The sequence below is a fragment of the Acanthopagrus latus genome, chromosome 20, assembly GCF_904848185.1.
Source record: "Acanthopagrus latus isolate v.2019 chromosome 20, fAcaLat1.1, whole genome shotgun sequence".
Classification (NCBI taxonomy): Eukaryota; Metazoa; Chordata; class Actinopteri; order Spariformes; family Sparidae; genus Acanthopagrus; species Acanthopagrus latus.
In genome coordinates this window covers 16,789,962-16,812,214 of record NC_051058.1, presented here as the reverse complement: position 1 = coordinate 16,812,214, position 22,253 = coordinate 16,789,962, and the positions used below count along the sequence as shown (strand labels likewise).

Below are 22,253 nucleotides of genomic sequence, written 5' to 3'. Positions count from 1 at the left end.
CTCCAAACGTCTCCAAAGGTAATTCATTAAAGATATTTCAGTGGTGTTTGGAAAAATATCAAATGTCAACGTCAATGTCAACCAAACAGGCACAATGCTGAATGTGACTTTGACTTACCTGATGTACATCTCCTCTCTGTCTATCTCCTTGTAGAAGTTCTACAGGAAGGGAACAAAAGCAGAAATTGAAATGGGTTTAAAAGGATTCATAGATTTCCAGCAACAACAATTCCATTACACTGTTTACAAAGGCTGAATGTATCATGCTTACGCTGCATAACTCCCTCGACTGACGTTACTTCTCCACATTTTTGTAAGAATATTTTGGCAGCGAGACAATTCAATTTTACTTAAAAAATACGGATGAATAACAAGGTCCTGGCTTGCGGCGGGAATGATGTAAGGTATCAACTGAAGAAAAAGTAAGTTGGCTGACATCAGAATCACAGCGGCGGGGCGGTCACGCTGCTCTCCCGGCCAAAACCGAAAAAAAAAACAAAAAAAACTTTTTACACAATCTGGCAGAGCGCTGACAGAACATGACTCGGATAAATGCTGAATGTAGGCCAGAGGCCGGTAGTTCAATGCCGGTGGTCACGTGACACAAAAACTGACATTTCAGTGCACCGAGAATAAATGTCACATGGCAGAGGAGAGGTGTTTCAGGTAACCTGCTCCTGTGATATCATCTTAATGCACTGTGGCATGTGGAGCCGGTTGTTGTTGTGTCCTGTCTGTGGGTAGTCGCAAGTTGTTATAGTCACTTTATTGACGACATTCTGAACAAAGCCTTTCTACAGTGATGCATACATTCACCCACATGTCTTCTTTCTCTCAATGTGTCTATGCGTCATCAATACCAGTTACATGTAGCATAAAAGTAACTAATTTGTCACTAAAAATGACTATGATTCGTCTAAAAGCTTTGACAGTCTAGAGAGAGTTTAAAAGTTTACATTCCTTCTTTTTCTTCTCTTGCTGCACAGGATTTTCATCTTTTGGCGTATGTCAAGACAACATGGGTCAGCAAAGCCGTTGGGCAGAAGCAGTATTAGTAGAAGTATTCAGATCCTTCGGTCATGTAAAATTATCACTACATCACTGTAAAATCACTGCATTCAAAGTAAAAGTCCTGCATGAATCGTCATCCTTAGTATTAAATCATGGGCTCTGGTCATGTGAGCATTTATCAAGAAGAAAATTCACTCTTTGATGGAGCAAAACAAAAAAACAAAACAAGTCATAGACTTACCTGAAATTTGACTGATTATAACAGTGCTGTAAAAGTACCCGAAGTCATGATAAAATATTACTTTGATGAAAGTAAAAGTCTCAGTAGCCATCTTACCAGCACGTTGACGGTGCAGCTCATCCGGTTCTCCTTGTTCTCGTCGTGCATGATGGTCCTGTAGTCCAGCAACCTCTCCAGCAGGCGGACGACCAGCGTGACGAAGTTCTCGCCCGTCTTGGCCAGGTACTTGTGCTTCCTGCAGTGCTCCAGTAAACTGGTGCATGTTTTTTATGAGCACAGAGGAGAAGCCGGGAGCAGAGAGATAAACAAATGTGAAACATGTACAAGAGGTTCTTCTACTACAATTTACAAAACGTCAAACTTTTTGCCAATGAGGATCTGAGGGAATGTTCTTTTTTTTCTTGTGCCCATTAAAGCAGAGTTAGCTTCCAACTGTGCCGAAAGCAAATATCACAGAGGCAAGCTGTGGCGAGGAGTCGTGTGATCATCAGCACACTGTGATTATTTTGAGGAGTGCTATGTCGCAATTAGCATTATCTAACTTGTGAGAGGCTCAGGCGTAATCCTGTCCATTAATCAGCACTTACATTTTCTGAAAGAGAACTTTGTACTGCTCGTCTCCGCGGCCCCCCTCCACCTCGTGATCCAGCTTGGTGATGATCTCGTTCTCAAACTGCAATTAGACAGAGCAGGCGTAAATAATCAGTGTAGGTAATTTTTCAATTCATTAACGCCATCTCCCCGACTCACTCTTGCTCTCATTTCTGCATCGAGGCCTGGCTGAGGGGATCTGCGCTCCCACTTTAATTGTCCCTCCACTGCAGCCCAGCTGGTTGCAAGCTGGTATTTTCTCTTCATTATTAAAGCTGTTCTTTATCGGTCTAACATTTGGCCAGAACGAGGCTGCATCATGAGACGCATCCCCTTCACTTCTCTGACTGTATTTTACTGGTTTGTTTCCACACGATAAAACCTGTTTTTATTTTTTTGTTATTTTTACACAGCTGCTACATACAAATATCACTTCATCATCTGTTGTCCAGTCAAAGACACAGAACAGGAGAGCAGAATGCAGCTGAGTGAGAGAAAAAAAAAAAAAAAGAGAGAAAAAACATTGCTCTCTGTTAAGCCAAGGATTTAGAAGAAGCATGGAGCAGGAGACAAACCCAGTAAAGGGAATATTACTGGCTTACAGCATTAAAAGGGGTCAGGCCAAAGTGAAATTGATCACATTTCACTAAAGGGAAGGAAGAAGAAAGTAGCATTCACCTCCAATGAGCCAGATCCTGAGTGACACATTGACTTAATTAGCAGCACTCCCTTCCCCTCGAGAGAGGGATGCTGCTGTCTTCGCAGGACCAAAAGGGCCGACAGAGACATTTGGAAAGCCTTTGTGCTGCTCTACAATGAGCATCACATACTTTGCGAGCCCACATAAACATCACAAAGCTGAAAACTGCCTGAGACATCTTATGGCAGAACAGCTGTAGCCAAACGGATTTGCTCATGCAGAAAGGCTTAATTTTGCACTGTAACAGGGCAGAACATTAAGTTCCACTTACCGTGGCTGTTGATAATCGCAGCAACAACAAAATGAGATTTGCAGAATTACAACTAAGCTTGCTGATATGAAACTTTTTTTTGTTTCTCAGACACACTGTCCCCCTCTTCACTGTTTACAACACCCGCTACTTTTCATTAAGTCTTTTTTTGTTAAAAAGCCCGTTTCAGATGACGCACCCGCTGGAAGCTGCACGTGAAGTGGAACTCGCACTGCATCATGTCGAAGAAGATGGCGATGGTGGCCTTGCGCAACTCGATCTCAGGAACGAGCGTCATCTCCAGGATGGGACCCACCATCTCTGGGATGAATTTGATCTTGTGGGGTCCTTAAGCCAGGAAAAAAAAAGATATCAACATATAAATGCAAATGTTTTTTACTGACTTCTCCTGTAAAACCTTTATATCCAAAGTTCCTTTTTTGAGCGTTTTCTGACTGAAGGTGCAGCGAGCATCGAACTCAAAATCATTACTTTCAAAAGCCTTCATCAAGCACTAAATGTGCTGGTCTCAAGCCAGATCTTGTTGAATGTTCACTTATCAATATCAGATGAAAGTAATGTGACCAGAAACAATTTAGTAAGAAACAAGTAGCGAGCTGGCTGTGCTCCAATAGATTTGTAGCAATTGGTTCGATGCTGCTCAAGTTTTGTTGTTTTGTTACAGGATGGTCCCAAAATCATATTTAAAAGTAGACTGAGGTTATAAAACTTTGTAAAAAGAACCTACATTTTATAACCCAATCAATTTTTAAGATATTTTCAGACAGTTTAAAAGATAAGTTTGACAAAAAATGAAAAATATGTGACTATCCGTTCAGAAGCAAGAACCAAGATCCCAAAGTTATTTGAAAAGCTGTTATTTAGCCCTTTTAAGCTGAAATCTTCAATGTAGCTGCTAAGCTAAAAGCATCAGCAGTAACCACGTCTGAGTACACAAGCTTGATTGCGCGTCTCAGGTGTAAATAACGTCCTTTCAAAACAATTTGGAATCTCAGGCTTTCAGACACCTAGATGATCCCAACTGCTGTATGGAGCCATTTTCTAATGCTTTTCTTCTGATATAACTCTCAGCATCTATTTGTTGTTTAGGAGAATGCTGAAACCCCTATTTTGCTGTAAAGCTCCCGAAATGCTCTGTGGACTGAGAAACTTCACCTCACTTTCCATTGGCATGGGGGTGGGGCAGACGACAACATTTCTTTTTCGGGTGAACTTATCCTGTTCGTCCAAGAATTCAGATCATTGGATTTTAAGATTGTTTTTCAAAGACTGACAGAAAAGCATGATTCAATTTGGATAAAACAACAAGCACAACATGTCGAGCCTAACTGGATGCGAGTAATCCCCGGTGTGCTGCAGGTTTGATAGCAGCTGCTGCAAACAAACAAACAGAAAATAAAAGTCTTCCATCGTAATAACTTCAAACCCAACACCTCAGTAAAAAAAACCAACAACATGGCAAGGGGCTCATTAAAAACCCAGTGAATGAGTCAATCTTATCTGGCGGAAAACTTTAATTAAGGGATCAGATGGCGTAGATTATAATGAGAAGACTTAAATGGAGGCACAGGTGGCCAAAACTAAAACCCCAGCCCTGCACTACAATCACATTCTATTGAGACTTGACTGTTGCGCCTCTCTTATCACACAACATAAAGCTAATTAACACATGGCTGTCTATATTTAGCTGCTGGTCTATGAAACAAGTGTGAGGGTTCTTCGTTGACTGATAATCAGAATCATAACTCTGAGAAAACAACACCTGTACCACCTGTTGATTTGCGGCAATCTACTGCAGACTTTGTATGATTCACCTTCATCATTAAACACAGTCAGGAAAAAAAAGTCTATTTTCATTTTGTCAGGAGCGTCAGGGTCATGAAATGAAACATAACGATATTGAAACAAGAGTCGATCATGTGAGTATTTGATTACCTAGATTGTACCACATGTCCCTGATTTCAAAGCCAATTTGTCTTCTCATGTCCTGGTACCTGAAACACAAACAGGATCGAATGTTAACACAGGATACCGTCACATAATGGCACAGAGGATAACATTGCGGGAGGTTGAATTGAATGAGATAAAAGGCTTGTGTTAACTCAACGAATACAACTGAAATTAGTGTTCCCTAGCAATTTAAACCGGCTAATGCAATGTAACACACATTTGCTGCCAGAACCAAAACCGGCATCGCTGTTGTTGCTTGTAATATGAAGCCGAGGCGAGAGACAAATCAAAGAAAACAAAATCAACAGAACACAAAATACTGATATTAACAAACAGGCAGTAAATCCAACATGTTGTTTGACGACACGTCCTTCACCATTGTCTTGTCGCTCAACTGTCCTCACTCTCGTCACATTACGGGTCACATGTGACTGTGCTGCTGGCCCCGCTGCTACGTGGACCCGACGCCTGAGGTAGTTAATAAGTGGAGCATCGGTCATTCAACTTTTTTTGAAAAAAGCAAAATATGGTGGGGATGGTGGGCAAGAACAGAAATCACAGCATGTCTGACCACCACGGCAAGCCTTGTGACAACATTATCCATTCTCCCAAGGTGTTTAATTGATTCAATTTTTTCCAGTTCTGGCTGAACCAGTCAGAGGCCCCTAGCGTCCTGTATGAAAGCAGCTGCATTTGTCATGTTTCTTCATTCATTCATTAATTCATTCCCTCTGTTTTTTCCTTTAATTTGTCACCTCTCTCTCTTTCCTGTTGGCTCCCTTCAAAGGGCTAAATCATTTGTCCAAGAGAGCTTCTTTGAGTCTATGCCTGAATGACACCTGTTACACAGGCGTATAATGAGACTGTTTGAACAGATTCACAGGGCCATGACCGTGTTAAATCGTTTGTTTTGTCTTTTTGTGAGGTTCTTTGCAAAACAAACTCACCCTAATGAGCCATTTCCACTTGTGCAAGTTTGCAGCAGCGGGCTTTCAGCTGTGGTCTGTCTTTCCGCTCTGTCTTTTTGCATTTGAACGCAGAGAAGACAGAAGACACCAGGCGAAGTGTTTGATCAGACCAGCACTTTGCCTCTTTGATTCTCTGAGCCCGGCTTGGTGTGTTGAGGGCTCTTATATAAAAACAAAGATTTGCAAAAGACGCTGGAAGGATCACTCCCGTCTTGACTTTTTGTCTGGCTCCTCCAAATGAGGGCTTTATAAGCTGATCAGCTCTGCCATGTCGGGGTCGCGAACCAATCTCCTCGGCGGCTTGGAGCCTATCTGCCTGCCTGCCACACAGGCCCAGGTCACATAAAGGACAAGCAGGGGCGGAGAGGGAAAGACAGACAGTGAATGATGGAGTAATATGAGTGGAAATAACGGGCAGAGAGGCAGAAAGTATGACGGCTTCTGTGAAACCGATCATATGAAACAAAAGTGATGAATTCAGTTCTTTAAAAAAAACGACTGGACACGTCGTGAGAAAAGAGAGTAAGTTGAAGCCTGAAATTGTTTTTAAGACTGAGAATATGGAGGACACAATGAAGATAACAGTCCCGAGAGAGCTACTTCTCACTGGTTTTTCTCCACTGGCCTGATATAGTTTGCCTTAGCCGCACCACTGCATGTGGAGAAGCAGTCAGATGTGTTTTCGCTGCTGGCTCGCCGTGGGGGAATAACTGCACTGAACTGCAAAGATTGTGGTTCCGTTTTGAAGCGGTGCCAAATTCTCACTGTCTCTGCCCTTAGCCAAGCCACGAGGATGTGTGGCTGAACCAATCGGCTAAAACAGAATAAGAGGTTGCTCACAAGGCTGAAAGATAAATCTATACCAACTGCCATGTGTCCTATTGCTCTATAATATGCTTAGAGTGGAAAGCAGACAACTCAACCCCGCCCCGCTCGCAGCGTTTTTCAAGTGGTGTAACTGTTGCCGCTGCTTTTGCAAAGAGAACTGGATAGTTTGTTCCATTTTCCTTAAAATAAAAAAACCTCCAAAAACACAGGACAAAATGTGAGTTTAGTCAATCATTTAGTCTCTAATAGAGATTGAGAGATGGTGACAGGACGCCAGAGAACCAGCCTGCTTTCATTTCCCCGGGAAATTTTGTGCCTTTTGGCAGAAAAAATTGCACAGTGAAAGTGAGGTTTATAGGGAGCCAAACCATTTCACTTTGCAATCATAATGATAACTTCAAGCAAAAAAGAAAAAAAACTAAAACAAGCCCCCCATCAATTTATTGCCAATTTGTATGAGTGTGTGTGTGTGTGTGTGTGTTTAACTGTAAAGGTGAATTGCTGACTTCACTAATTAAAAGAAAAAAACAAAAAAACATTTAGTTAAGCGTTACATCAATTCCAAAGCATGCTAAATCAAAGGTGTACATCTAATTGCATTGCATAATAAGCAACTAATAATCCGAATCACAGGCCAGTCAGAATAATACACTTGAAAGGTAAACTAGTAATGTCTGATCAAACCGTGTAAATGCTTAATCTGTTCATTTCTGTTCTGTTTGGTTGGACTAAACATATCCCTTCATCGCATGTTAGACTCATGTGAGGGTATCATCATCTGAGCGGCAGAAATACCGCGGTAGCAACATCAAACTGGTCTGCAGCCGAAAGAACTTTCTGTATGAGATCTTAAAATATTCTGGGATTGAGTGGGCTTGAAACAATGAACTGTTCAAACAAGAGCTTGAAAAGATGAAAGAAGTCGGAATCCACCAAACCAGAAACCCAAATAAAGTTCACGACACACAACGCAGATCCATTTTAAAATTAAATAAAAAAAAAAAAACATTGCTCAAAAATCTTTCTTATTCTTTGTCTTCTGTTCTGGCAGACTTTAGAAAAATAAAGTTCTATACTGATTAAATGCTTTGGGGCTTGTGAACATGCATGTTGTCAATTGTTTCATTTAGCCTCCGTGTAAACAGTTCGAGTTGAATCTTTAATCTTAATGATTTCAGCCCAGTTGAAAACATGTCGTCCACCAAAGCGAATGATGCAGCAAAAGCAGACTTGTCTGTTTGCCAGTGTAAACCCAAAGAAGCAAAGCCATTTCACGAGTATTGGTTTATAAATCAAATCTTTTACAGGTGCATTTGAGGTGCATTTAAAGTTAGAAGGAGTGTCAGGGTCATTAATCACTTCCTCTTTCCTCCAGCTGGTGGCGCTGCAGACGACCGCATTGTTTGTCCGTGCCAAGAATAACGCTCGTCTGACATCGCAGGCCATCGCATCGCACACAACGATGGCACCGGCTCCTCAAGTAAAAAGATGAGAGTTTGAAGTCTGGGCGTGACACCTCTCCTGACCCCCAATTAATATCTATTCAGAGCCCCTTAACCGCACCTTGACATTTCAGAGCGCCCCGGAGCGCTGGATTGATTGTTCTGCCAATATCGTGGAAAGACACACTAACACATTTTGACAGAGAGGAGAGGAGCGTTTAAAGAATCCCTGACAAAGGAGCTGCGTCACCTCTTTGCAGCTCGGCCAGGTCAGAAGCTTTTACCATATTTAGGCGTCAAAGTGAGAGGTATCGCAACGCCCAAGGATTGATCTCCCGGCAGAACGTTGGCAAGACGATAAAATATAAATAGATGCCCGCCTCTATAAATTACTGTAAAGAATTTGTCATGTATTATGCATTACATCTTCAAGTGTTTTCCCTCTCATCCACACTTCAAGGTGCGAGTGTTTCATAATTTATTCCTGTGCGTAACCTGCCGTATGACTGTGCTAACAGCGTGACTGTGTGCCACTGGAAGCACGTGGACATGCAGACGAACACTGCACAGGAGACATCACGTCCCCATCTGAGCCGAGCCAGGTGCAGGCTGCTGTTCTGTCACAGCTCCTGCAGGCAGCCGGACGGGCAGCTATGACTGTCCGGCTACAACGCATACCTGTCAAATTCAGGGCGGAAAAGCTCTCGGAGAGGTTAACTGAGAATAACACGTCTATGGAGGGAAGGCGGCGAGTAGCGAGTGGGTCCAGGGGCTCTCAGGTGCTTGTGCCGTGTAATGCATCTGGGTCAGGGGACGGAGGACCAAGGAGGAGATTGATTTGGAGCACGAGATAAGGAGGAAGAACAACCGGACGGCAAAATAAAGAGAGAGCGACAGATACAGCAAGGGAGAGGGGAAAAAAAAAGAAGTGATTGATGAGCGATGGCCTGTAAGAACAGATGAGATGTGATCAAAGCCTGAAGCAAAAGGAAGTGTGAGATGCTCACTGTATTTGACAATATGACACTCCCTGTCCTCATCACTCATATGCACACATCATGGCAATGACATCACAGCTTGCTCATTTATCCTGCTGTGCGTGCAGCTGTATTTGCGTGGTGTGCGGCCAGAGCAGAGCCATTCTACATGACGGGTTTATGGAAACTCATATTTCTGTCAGTTATGATAATGTTTAAATAAAACAGATGTAGGGGTATTGCGTCTCAGGTGTTCTCTGGAAAAGGATACACATAGATACAACAGTGTTTCCCACACATGGACTTTACTTGGCCGCCTAGGTATATCTGGTGAACCATTTTGACATTTTTTGATTTTATTTTTTTCATCTCTTCAAGAGATCAGTGCCATCTGCAATCAGTAAATAAGTGGAAAATCTCCCCTTGTTACACGGCTCATGGCTACTGACAATTGCGCCTGCTTTGCAGAGAGCGTTCTCTAGTATTACTTCCCTCCGCTAACTGCATTAATTAATGAACTGGTTGGTTTTATAAAGTCAACAGAGCATACTAATACAGAGCAAAAGCAGTATTTGTATTTTGTGTGTTAAGACTTTAAAATCCATTCTTGAAATAGCTTATTCATATTTGAGTCTCATTCTCAGGTTCTCAAATGCCAGTACTTTGGGTTGGTGGCTCGCCGACCCTCTAACACAATTACAGGGTCAATCTGTGGGAAACACTGCAGAAAACTAATGACACGTAAACTCTCTTTTTAAAACAACTAATGTGTCTTTGGCTGTATCCTCACCACAGAGGCCCAGGTTTGATGACAAGTAAGGGGCCCTTTTCTGCTTGTCATCCCCTTTGTCTCTCCCTCCTTTCCTGTCTGTCCTCGGCTACACTAAGCATGAAGGCCAAAAATATAATCTTCGAAAGAAGAAGATTAAAGAAGCTACTTTTGAGCACTGCAGACCTATGACGACGCACAACACTTCTTTATACCAGTAAAAAATAGCTCAATGCGAGTTTAGCCGGGTCGTCTCAAGATCTATTCTATCTATTCTAAAGGCCTAAATATCAAATTTCTTTTAAAAAAATAAAGTTTCTGATTTCATAAGGGATCTTATTATTCAGTGAAAAGGTCCATCTCTGTGGGAATTATTTCTGTAATGTTGTCAGACACCTCAGCCTGTCAGAGCCGGGAAAAAAAGCCCTTTTAGCAGAAGTTACTTTGACAGTCGGAGTTCCTCATAAAGGATTACGTTGCAGCCACTGCAGCTGAGGCCATCTATTAAAACCTTCATATTCTGAACTAAGAATATGACTCATTTGGACAATAAAACCTGTAAATAAAGGGGCGAGGCTTAAAAACACTAGAATTCTCCTTTAACAAGACAATTTTCACTTCTTCTATTGGCAGATTTTATTACTTTATCATGTTAGACCTCAAAAAGAAAACTTGTAAGGCAGCCAAACAGATCTCATGTAACAAAAGGCTCCACTAACCAAACAGTTTCTGATTTTTGTGTCATCAAAGTTGTTGCTCATATTAGGAAACACAACAACAACAACATGGCAACACACAACAACACATTTATCCTCCTGTCGAGGCCAGTGCATTACATGTCTGTAAATACATCCAGACGCGAGACACTGATAATGGACCAAAACTTGAACCCAAACAGCACCGGGCGACATGTGGCGACGCAGAGAGAGAGAAGCTGATGCAGAGCTCTGAAGATTCGTGCTCCACACCTCTGTGATTTCACCTCTCTGTTCTCTGCTCCCGAGCAAGGCGCAGTAATTGGTATTGCAGGCAACGCTGACAGTTCATGCGCCAGCACACAGGGAAATGGGACGCAGAGAGGTAAAAGAGAGAAGGTGAGTGGTAGATGGAGGGCGGCAGACACAGAGAAAGAGAGTGGGCGGGTTGAGGTTGAGAGAGTGGGCGAAGGGGGAATTGACAAACCCGGTGTATAATATCCCCCTGGAAGCTACCTGGTTGTGTTTGAATGACATATTTGGGAATGTCACATAAACAGCAAGGCAGAGATCTGCCTTTTTTTCTGAGCTCACTCCAGGAATGGCAGTGCTCTTCTATGAGGATCAAAAAGCTGCTTCTTTTTCAGGGGGAACGCTAGAAAGTCGAGAAAGGCTCGGAGGGCAGGGGTGGCTGGGAACGTCTTGTTTACTGTGTTTGGCTGTTTGCGTGGGAGTTTTTCAGGGCCGATAATAAAGCACTGACCAAATGAGGAGCCGCGCTGTCAAAGCAACGAGCCAGCGTGATGTATGCTTTGGTGACAATAGCTTCTCCAAATGAAGATGAGAGCCAATACGCTCCACGTCTGCCCAGAAAGCATTTACACTTTTTTGGCTGCATTATCAGACTCAATGAGAAATACTAACACAGACAAATGGCTTGCTGCAGATACTGTGGCTGGGGATGATCGGGAAATGAAACCACTCACTGATCTGGTCGCACGGCGGCAATAAATATCTAAAATCTCTGTGGGTTTTCAAACTTCAGCCGTTCAGGAAATCTCTGTGCAAGATGTAATCAACATTTCTGAGGGGGTTATCGTGCAGAAAGATGCTGGGAGAAGAAAACAAAAGCCTGTATCTTTGTTTCAACAGGGAATACACAACTTTGCCTGATACCTGGAATTTGACTACAAGATGTGCTCTCAATAACCCCTGAAGTTCCAATGAGGCTGTTCTGCTTTGTTCAGAGGAGTGAACAACTAGTGCAGCCTCTACCGGAGTCATAGGGCGCTGGGTATCCCTGTGAGCCCCCGTGTGATGAATTACATAAAGCCTGCTCAGTCTGGGGGAGAGAGAGCCTGGGCTGTGCTGGTGTGAATTGAGGACTTCCTCGCGGATTGAGTGTGTGTGCCTGTACTCACTTGTGGAAGATCTTGGCTCTTTTGTCGCTCGAGAAGTTCTCCAGCTGCAATGACTCCTGGGTGAGGAAGGCCACGGCCAGGTGGAAGTAGTTGTTCCACAGCTGACCCACGTAGAGACAGAGAGACAGGCAGAGTGAGTGTGGCGTAAAAGATTTAAAATGGACATTTAACTCAGCCAAGAAACAGCTTTACAACAGCATCATTCAGTAGCACAGCACACTGTTTGGGGCTGGAAAAGCTCTCCGGTTTCATTACATTTTGGGAGGGTTTGGACGAGATGGGTGTACTTGTGTTTTGGGAAATGGCCCCGAGTGGAAGGAGCGGCCGGTGATTTAGGCCACTGGCCTCCAGAGCGCTCTCTCTCTCTCAATGAGACCGACAAAGACAGCAGCAGCTAAAAGAGGCGCTACCGTAGCCACCGTTCTTTCACTGATTTGCAAACAGTCCATGTGTGCATAAGAAATGAGTCCCGAAGCATGAAGGCCACACGCTCTGAACACGTTTACTGACGCGCCTCAATTGAAGTGCGTCATTTCATGCTCCTGCTGCGCTGCAGGCCTCAGATCTGAAATGCCAACACCCCAGAATCAGCAATATTTCTGAGAAAAGTGGCTATTTATATGTAGTACTCATGTTCTGTTCAGCCATTTAAAACATTTGGGGGCTTCAAAACATGTCACGTCAGAGGTTTTCAGTGTGTGCAGCCCTTCACAGCTTCAACGTCAAATGAGAGAAAATTAACGGCAAACTATTTTGACAATCGATTAAACATTTTGTCACTTTTCGAAGCAAACTGTCACACATCTGCTACTTCCAGCTTCTTAAATATAAGACTTCCTGCTTTTCATTGTCACTCATGACAGTAAATGAAGAGTCTTTGTGTTTTGGACGATTGGTTGGACAAAACAAGCAATGTTTGGGCTCTGAGCAAATCATGATGAGCACTTGTCACAATATTTTGACATTTATAGTCCCTAAAAAGCAGGAGAGGTGTTTAAAGAATGTCTTTGGTGGAAGACGTCCACAATTGGTTCAAAAGACGGTACCAGTTTTATATTTAAACCACATTTCACCAGGATTCAACTAAAATTTTTGGATGCGGTTTCTTAGTCTGCCTCCAAAGTGACGACAGGCTCTTATTTGCACATTGTAGCGGATGAGAGATTTCTTTAAAGCAAACGCCGTGTTTAATCACGGGGTCAGGGATCGAGCTGCCAACACGTTAACTAAGCCACAACAGCGGAAAACATTTCTCCAGTGCGAAGCTCGTATTCATTTCTTCCCCCTGTGCACTTTGCCCCACACATCCCAATTCAGAGAAGTCAAAGCTGTGGAGCTTTAAGCCCGTGCAGACGGCGCACTCTCTTATTTTAACATATTTGTATAAAACCACTCAAATTACATCTTTCAAGCTACAAATAAATGATGATTAAACAAATTAGTGTTCTGTGACACACGGATCAGCTGGTTAAAAGGGGGCAAAAAGACTTCTTAGACCTAGTATCACGCAGTTTTCTACTGGGGATCAATGTTAAAATCCTAGGTGGTGCTCACACTTTCTAATAAGAACAACCTGCCATGGAGGTTAAATCATCCGTACGCCACTGATCTGTAGTCTAAAATAAAAAAAAACAGACACTTTATTCAGGCACCATAAAGAGTGCTCCGGGAGCTGTAAGTGACACTGAAACGCTGTTAAAATAATCATTCCATAAAGGCTTTAAAAGCCCAAAGCAGTTCATCTGTTGACAACATTAACATTCTCCCATATGCCAGACATTTAGAAAAGAAAGCGTTGCTCTATTCTAGGGTAGGGGGCAAAGATATTCTGAAATGCACATCAAATTGCCGGTCATTAGATAGTAATTGATGTTCCCTCCACAATTCTTATGTCTACTGTCTTCTCTTCTTTTTTCCTTCTTTTTTTCCCTTATTGAGAATATCCAAAAACGCTGCACATTAAAAAAAAAAAGCTGTCAGTAAGACACTGTAGTGAAGTGATGACTTCAAAAAATGGCATTCAAATCTTTTCCCAAACCGCCGTTAATAGCACTTAAAATGATAATCCAGTGTTACCTTGACTAACAGAACAATTTCTCTGGGAGGGAGGGAGACGGGGAGCTGGTATCAAGGTTGAGAAAGAAGAGAAAAAGCTTTCAGCCCTTACCTGGAGCTCAAAGTTCGTTTGATCCAGAAATTTCTTGTTCAACACTGCTGCATACTGATTAATGGCCCGGAGGAACACCCTGGACAAAACAAGAGACAGTGTTTAGATCTCGTCCTCTTATTGGTGAAATAAAGCCGTTTACAGTCTATAGAGTCGGATTATATACGTGCTTAAAGGTCACCTTCAGACAAATTCCCCACTGAGACCACTGTCCTTGTTAATCCAGTAGGCCCCCTTATCTTCATACTTACACCCCTGGCAATCAGCAGAGTGCACAACTCACAACAAAATGTAATGTAACACCGCAGAGGAAACGCTCGCAACAGTAATGGATCAACATGATGGTAACTTGTTTGATCTCATTGCATTTATTTTCTTAGGGACCCATTCAAAAGAACATTAATCTTAGTGCAGGAGAAGAGAAGCTTTGACATTTTCATCTGGAGTTCCCAGGCAGGAAAAAAGAAACAAACAAAAAAAACAGACATGACAAGATACAAAGGCTACACACATGCATCACTTCCATATTCATGTTCCGATCATGTACTCAAATGTACACAATATGTCGATTATAGTTATACACAATCAGTGAACTTTTAAAGTTGATTTTTTTGACAATATTGGAAATGTTATATTAAAAAAGTCATGTCATTGTGAAAGAAATAAATGTACATCATTTCATCACCTCAGCGCGTCATGTTGAAACATGTTGCCTTTTTAATCATTTAGCCTCGAACATAAGTGTTTGAATATTTCCTTCTTAGTTTTTTTTTTTTTTTGTACTCTCTTTTTTGAAGTGCCTCAATTCCTTTTCTAATCGCCTTTTTCTCCAGTTTTCCAAGAGCACCTGACACAATTTTTGCCTACATTATGCTAAATAGAGCAACCAGATTTCTTTTCTTCTCTTTCTTCTTGACAACTGGACAATGTTTGAGCGCTGCTCAAACATAGAAAGATGGAGATGTACTTTTGGGCAAGGGGCAAAAATTAGCGTGTCCACCAAGTGTCATGTTTTCATCCATGCTGATCGGAGCTAGAGCTGATAAATACCTGTGACTGCTACAGAGTATTTTCAGCTAGGAATGAATGAAAGTAGATTTCTTTGAGATTTCGAGGGTTACATCTTGTTTATTAAGGATCTTTTCATGCTTCCAGTTGCTGGGGGCAACAGAAATCTATGCCGACTTTAAACAGGCCAAAAATTCATGGACAGAAATGATTTTCTTGGGGATAGCCAGGGAGAACTCTGGTTTTTGAAGCAAAGAGTCGATAAATAAAACGGCACTACCTCGACCGGGCCGAGATTTAAATTCAGACATCAGAATCGCCTCGTTAATCAGAAAACTGAGTTAGTTAGTAAAGCTGTAGCCAAACAAGAAGAGAAGAGAAGAGAAGAGAAACATTAGTGGTTTTTGCTTTGACAATGAATATATCTTTGACCCTGAGAAGAAATAAGTGCTGTCAGCAGAGGTGAAACATGGGTAGAATCTTTCGGAGACAGGCTGAGGTACAGAAGGGCTGCAGGCACTCCCCGTAAAAAAAAAAAAAAAAAGATGCGATGAGTAGACCTTAATGAGAACACTGTCTGATGGGTTAATCCACTCTGATGTTGCAAAATTAAATGTTAATAACTTAAGTGGCATGAAGCTTTTAGAGGGGAATTATGATTGCTACTTACAGAGTCAGAGGCCCATCCGCTATTTAACTCCATTCCCTGGCGGAACCAGCAATACAACAATGTGTGTACTAATCGCTAAGAATTACCCGAGAGAAAAAAAAAAAAGCCCTTATCATGAGTGGTGCGGGGAAAAATGCCTAGCACAGCATATCTGGTAACCTGGCTTACTTTATCTAGCACGCCCCGAGTTCTAGCGTTTTCTCAGTCTCAGCTTTCAGTCAGTGAGTATTTCCACACAACTACAAATCGATAAATAAACCGCAACAAACGAGGTGCATCAGATATAAAAATGTGGACAAAAACAATGGCAAGGTGAATCAAGGACAACTGTTGTGTCACTTAAGTGGATTTTGCATCAGGGTTTTCATGAGCGGGCCATAAAGCGGGATGAAGATGTAACGCTCATGTAACCGACGCTGGCAGGTGAGCAGACATCTGCTGCACAGGCAGCTCCGAGAGCGCCTTCTGCCTTTCTGCCTCCGTCACGGCGTTAGCTTAACCCTTAGTTGAACCAGCTCCCGCTGCGGGAGTCCTCACACATCATCGTCGGGTCGCTCGCTTGCCGCGAGGGTCTCCGTCACCCTACGCTCACTGAAAGGTCTGACTTTCATTGACTCACTGTGAGGAGTTGGGGGTTTCCCCTCAGCGCCCTGTCTAACTGACCTTGAACAGGAATAACCATCACCGCTGAGACGGCGACGATGTGGGATCTGGGGTATTTCAAAGCTATACAATATTCATCTCCCACATTTATCTCCACTGCTGACTAAATGCTATCTGGGGCCAGTGTGTGATACATATCAAGAGTCACCTTAATCATTAGCTGGAAAGGTTAACTGTCATTTAACACCTTTGGATAAGCCATTAGAAGTCCATTTCTCTGGCTCTATGGCCTCAGAGAGGGAGACACCTCCCCCCTCCCCCCCCTCCCATCTCCTAAGCACTCAGACAGCCTATTACCACCATCCTGTCTGCACGAACACAAGCTCCCCTCCACACACCTCACTCAATTTTCTGCAGCTGTGAACATGTCAATATAGTTGATACGCTGAACAGTGGACTAATGCTAAAATGTGTTTGCATCCACTGCATCTGTGGGCTGAGAAATATTATGCAGGCCTCATTATTTACAGTTTTTAATTTTGAAAAAAAAGGGGGTGGGGGGGTGAATTATTGTTGGATATTAAAAAACAAGGATTGAAAAAGCTGGCTGAGGAATACTCAGAACAGCATCCACATCGATGGTCAGTGTCAGTGTCTTCCAGCCCCTTCTCGGGCCACGCCCATCTTCATACCTTGCCTTTATTTTCATCAACTTGATTAACAATCAAAGTTTCGTGACTGCACATTACACAGCTGTGATGCTTTCATGGTGAATAATCTGTACACAGACAGATAAACAGTCAAGGGGAAGAAAAATATCTGCTGTTCAGAGTTGACAGGAATGATTGAAACTGGGTTAGGATGATCTGCAACTTAGAATGTAGGTCAGGGCTGTAAAGTGGGGGACCAGCGGCCCCTTTTCCACTTCCTGCCTCCCCGGTCCCGGCACCCATTTTCAAACTGACAGTCATAAACACCCGTCAAAAAACTCAAAATCTATTCTTGGTTTAGTTTCTTGCTAAAATAAGGCGTCTTCAGGACCACACTTTGCCGTGATAACACACACTGAAAATATTGCCAGGCAACACTGCAGCAGGTGTAAAAACAAAATACATAAAGAAGTTAAAGAGATAAATCTAATTTCCACAACCAATAAAAACAAAACACCATGTGAAAATAGGTTAGTTTGAGCTCCAGGGTTAAAAATATTTTATCTAACATTGAAAGAAATGTATTAACGAGTGTTCTTTTAGCAAGAAACAACAACTTCAGGTACGTTTGAAGAGATGCATTTAAAGCAGTCTCCTCCATCAAAACATCAAAAATCAATGTAAGATAAAAAGAATGCGCCTTATCTATACGATGTATCTAACTGTGTAATCAGCATGTACATTTTTGCAATAGCTTATACAGACATGCTCAAACTGCTGGGTCACACGGCAGCTAAAAGAGGGCCGATCAATACTCCTCGCAGCTTCTGGCTAAATATCAACTCAACGGGCGAAAACGCAGCTGTAATCAAGCGTTTCTGCTCGATCTGCCTTCCCAGCGGCGGCAATCCTCCACAGTTTCCCCGACAATGATGCAGCCAGAGGAAATCTCCTGCGCTCGCTCTACACGCCTGATCTGTGTGCTAACATGCGGCGCTTTCTATAAACAGTGTTAAAAGGAGTTCCTCTCGTGTCGCAGCTCGCACAGTACAGCAATCTCTTATTACCTAAAAAGCCTATTTTGAAGCCGGCAGTCTGCCCGAGCTCAGACGTATAATGGGCTTTAACGAACAGACAGGACAGTTCCTCTGTGAGCACATCCTGCCATTAATTAAAGTGAGAAACTTAATGAGGCGGATGAAAATAGCATATACTCTCCCCTCACAGTGGGCTCTGGCTAAGACACTCCATTTCAAACAAGATTAAAGGCATTCAGAGCTAAGTTCTTATAACTTTGGAATACATATATATATTTTTTTAATGTGGGCTTAAAAGCATGAAATATTAAAACTGCAGTCCTTAAATAAATGGGATATACTAACAAAAGCTCCACTCTGTGTTTCAGTTTGTCCACATTCAAAAAAAAATTAAATTAAAATGATGTAATTACTGTACAGTCTATAATTAATTGCCATATTGATATCAGGGAATATTCTTTGCACAGACATGACGATGCGAGCGTGAATCAAAACTGTCTGCGTAGAGAACATTAACTGCATATTATACAGTCTGTGGTCCCGCTGCTCTTTTACGCTTGCATTATTAACAAAGCCAAATGCCAGGGGGAAGATGCTCGGCTGCCTTTGCAACATCTGCGAAGGCCGGTCATTATACTGCAGAGGGAGGAAAGTAAGATGCTCGGATTGCAGAGGGAGAGACAGTGACAAACCAGTTCTTTATAACTTCATTACGACCACAAGGAGAACGTTAACGACTGGGAAATGTAAGCCGCTGCTATAAATGTAATCAAAGACTTATCCAGTGGTGTCGGTGTTTGCTTTGCGCCTTCAAGAGAAGGCATCAAGCTTTGCTGGGGACACCCCAGCCTGCCCCACTTGCTTCTTGCCTTTATTTTTCCCTACAGTTCAGTGGGGAAATCAAGGTAGCTGTAATCATCTCCAGCAATCATGGGCTTTTTCCTATTTTTTCTGCTTAGGGAGACAAAAAAACACAACTTGGAGATTCTTAAATTTGCTAATTAGGCAGTGCAAGAGCGAGATAGCACCCACCTACACATTAGAGCCATGCTGGTACTGTATACATGTGGCATCATTATGATAAATATGCTCCATCAATCTGTCAGTGTCAGATAAATCACCCCATTACTGCTGATTGATGGGCGCGCAGAGCATTTACATTTCAGCACAGGCGACAGAGGATTTGCTTTTTACACCCTTCACTGCTTTTATTTATTTTTTATCTTTTTTTTGTTTTTTTATAAAATCAGCCAACTTCCTGCAGCCACAGACTTGAGCTCTGTCGGGTAATCGGCATCCACGACACCTAGCATATATGCTAATGAAACGTTATCAGCGGATCATACTTGCTAATTGAGTTCAGAGAGCATCCCTGATAATGATCACAAACTATTTGCATACTATTGCTGAATAGCTGGCGTATCCGCCTGTGCTCGGAGATAAGACAAGGTCAAAAACCTTCATTATCAGAACGGTTTATTCAATTAGATTACCTTTATTTCAGACACTTGATCTAATATTAGATCCATTCATCTATCAATGCGTTTTCAATCAAATTCTCCTGGCAGTGCGACAGCTTCCCTCTAGTGCGTCTTTAACAAAGTGGATCTGACTCTGGCTGAAGTTTATCACGGCTTTCTCAGATAAACTAGGTTGTAAGAGTTTATACTGGGCAGCGCACCCGAGGGAAGCTAAGGGAAGGCTCTAATGACTCAAAAATATCACTGGTGGAGTCAAAAGGACCGCTCTCATCTGTGAGACCTTTTCATTTACACTGAGGGGAGAAAGAAACTTCTCACTTCCCCACTTCACTTTAACATTTAAACCACTTAACAATAAAAGAGCTCTTAAATCTAGTGTGGATGATGGTGCAAAAAATAAAGACTTTGCACTAAATACCAAATGGTTCTTATATCTTTCATCGAAAATCCATTATGTCCTTCAATTAATAATTCTTGAGTGGTGAATGGTGGAGTGTGATGAAACACGGCATTAATTTGAGATTATTCTGGAGGTTGTTGGTTTGCAGCAAACAATATATTGAAGTGTAATACGACCCAAACAACCATAAACAAGATACCTAAACCAGGTAACGTGGTCCACGCAAGGACACAAACACCAATGACAAAACCTGGTCCAGGGATTCCAAACTGGACCAACCAACCATCAGGGCTGGTTTGGAAACTTTCTCTGATATTCTGAAAATAGTTTGCTGTAAAATGTCTATCTGAAAACATTTTGGGTGAGAAATAAGCCATGCAGTTGCTGAATCGGTCCTCATTTTAGCTTTACAATGACAGTTTTTATAGTTTCCAGAGACAGTGAGTTGCGCCGGATGGCTCTGATTCCATTTATATCAGAGCCGACACCTAAAACTGCATGTATAACATTATTTCTAAGCAACGTTGATTGGTGTAAATGCTACTGCATTATGGATGTGTAGTGAAAGTGAATGTAGTCAGTGGGTAAAAGAGCGAACAATGCTGGAACAGTGATATTGTTTGGAAATTTCTGACTGAACAAGACGACCCTCAGAAGACTTTTGCAGCATTTTTCTGAACTGACGACTGAGGCAAAGTAAAAAAGTTTCTTTGGATATGTGTGTTTGTGAGTTAGCACACGTACAATGTGTCTCCGAGGTCGTATAAAATGACAGAGAAAAAGATATGATTTCTGCCTGACCCCACAGGCCTGTGTGCCACGCCAATACGCTGTGAAAAAAAAAAAAGCTGCAGTCCCTTTGACTTGGCGGCGGCAGGCGGTGTGAGGGTTGACGAGCGCTAGCTTCCGCCAGCCTACAAACACAGGGATCTGAGATGTAACAATGACAGCGAAGGCAGCTTCTTTTTTCATCCAGGCCGTAAGTTTGTGAAGAGGTGAGCGGATTACTAATGAGGCAACAGGGGCCGATTTTAAACAGAACTCCAAATATTAGCGAGCAGGAGAAACACAGGAGTCAGAGTGTTGGCGAAGTTCACGTCGAGCATTGGATGAGATAATGAGGCACATTCAAAGTTATCAGATGAATCACGAAGCAATTAAAAACGCATTCCAACAGCCTAAACTTTTAACATTTTGTCTTCTTTTTTTCACAATTTCTTTGAAATACAGATGATATGCCTGTAGAAAAAACTAGAGAGTGAAGAATAAAAGCGTATGTGCGTTTGGCTCGAACAACATACAGAGGATCTCAGAAAATGTTTTGATTAGCACTGTTTCATACAGTAAGACTGATACCCTTGACAGTGGGGCATTAGAGCTGATGATACAGGCCATTGTTATTATATTAGCAAGCTGACATTCGTACAACAGACGCCCTTTTAGTTATTATTTGCTGTGTGTATTAATGTTTTGGTTTGAATGCCGTGATAAACACACCTCAGATCTGCAGTCGTGAAGTGGGACCTAGCGATCTGAAGACAAAACTAAGTGGGTTTATCAAAGTGAAAGGAGCATTCATCAAGTGTACAGAAAATATGTCAGTTACATCCGGAGAGGGAAGACAGAAATGAACCACAGCCTGTTCACTGGGTCTCCAATGAAGCATCTGCCTCAGAGTGGTGAGTGTTCCCTGTTTTATAGCTGACAGAGAACGAAAAATGTCATTTCACTTTTCTCCCAGCACCGGGGAAGAAAATAAAAAAAAGAGAGTCAGGGTCATCTACAAATCAGAAGTGAAAAAGTAACATATAAATTTAAGGCACCTCATTTTTATTTTAGCCTGTTTTATACTCCTGCTCCTCTACATTTTATAGGGATATCTCCTTTGCAGATTAAAGCTGCGTTCCAAATTGCATACTTTGTGCGATGTCACGACAGTGTAGACAGAACGTTTCGGTTGTGTGCGTACTGCTTGCGTACTGCAGCACACATGCTTCGTTGACCGCAGCTGCAGTACGTGCAAAAATGTAAAAGTATGCCATTTGGAACGCATCTTAAGTCTTTACTGCACACACAACACAAGTGATGATCTCACGACTTGTGATGAATTGTTAACAATTACACTTCTAACAGCATAACATTTTTTTTTTTTTTCAATCTACACTTTTGTGGCTCCAGAAGAAGCCACACGTAATCTGATGAATTGCTTCCAGTGATGTGATGCACTGTGGGTAATGTAGGCGCTGGGTTTTCACAAAGAAGATGATTGCATGGAATTAAACAGGTGATCTCTCTGGTGACATCACTGGAGGGATTTTATCAGATTACATGCAGCTTCATCTGGAGCCACAAAAGGCTTTATGCTACTTTTTT

General features: G+C 42.3%; 1 protein-coding gene across 1 annotated transcript in view; it reads right to left on the bottom strand.

Moving 5' to 3' along the window:
* The window catches only part of dock1 (dedicator of cytokinesis 1), a 200,750-nt gene that overhangs the window by 38,615 nt on the left and 139,882 nt on the right, over window positions 1-22,253 (bottom strand). The window contains exons 30-36 of the mRNA XM_037081415.1: window positions 14,032-14,110; window positions 11,865-11,965; window positions 4,750-4,808; window positions 2,993-3,141; window positions 1,840-1,925; window positions 1,349-1,505; window positions 119-159 (exon numbers count right to left, since the gene is read on the bottom strand). Coding sequence (XP_036937310.1) covers window positions 119-159; window positions 1,349-1,505; window positions 1,840-1,925; window positions 2,993-3,141; window positions 4,750-4,808; window positions 11,865-11,965; window positions 14,032-14,110 — 672 coding nt within the window. The remainder of the gene's footprint in view (window positions 1-118; window positions 160-1,348; window positions 1,506-1,839; window positions 1,926-2,992; window positions 3,142-4,749; window positions 4,809-11,864; window positions 11,966-14,031; window positions 14,111-22,253) is intronic.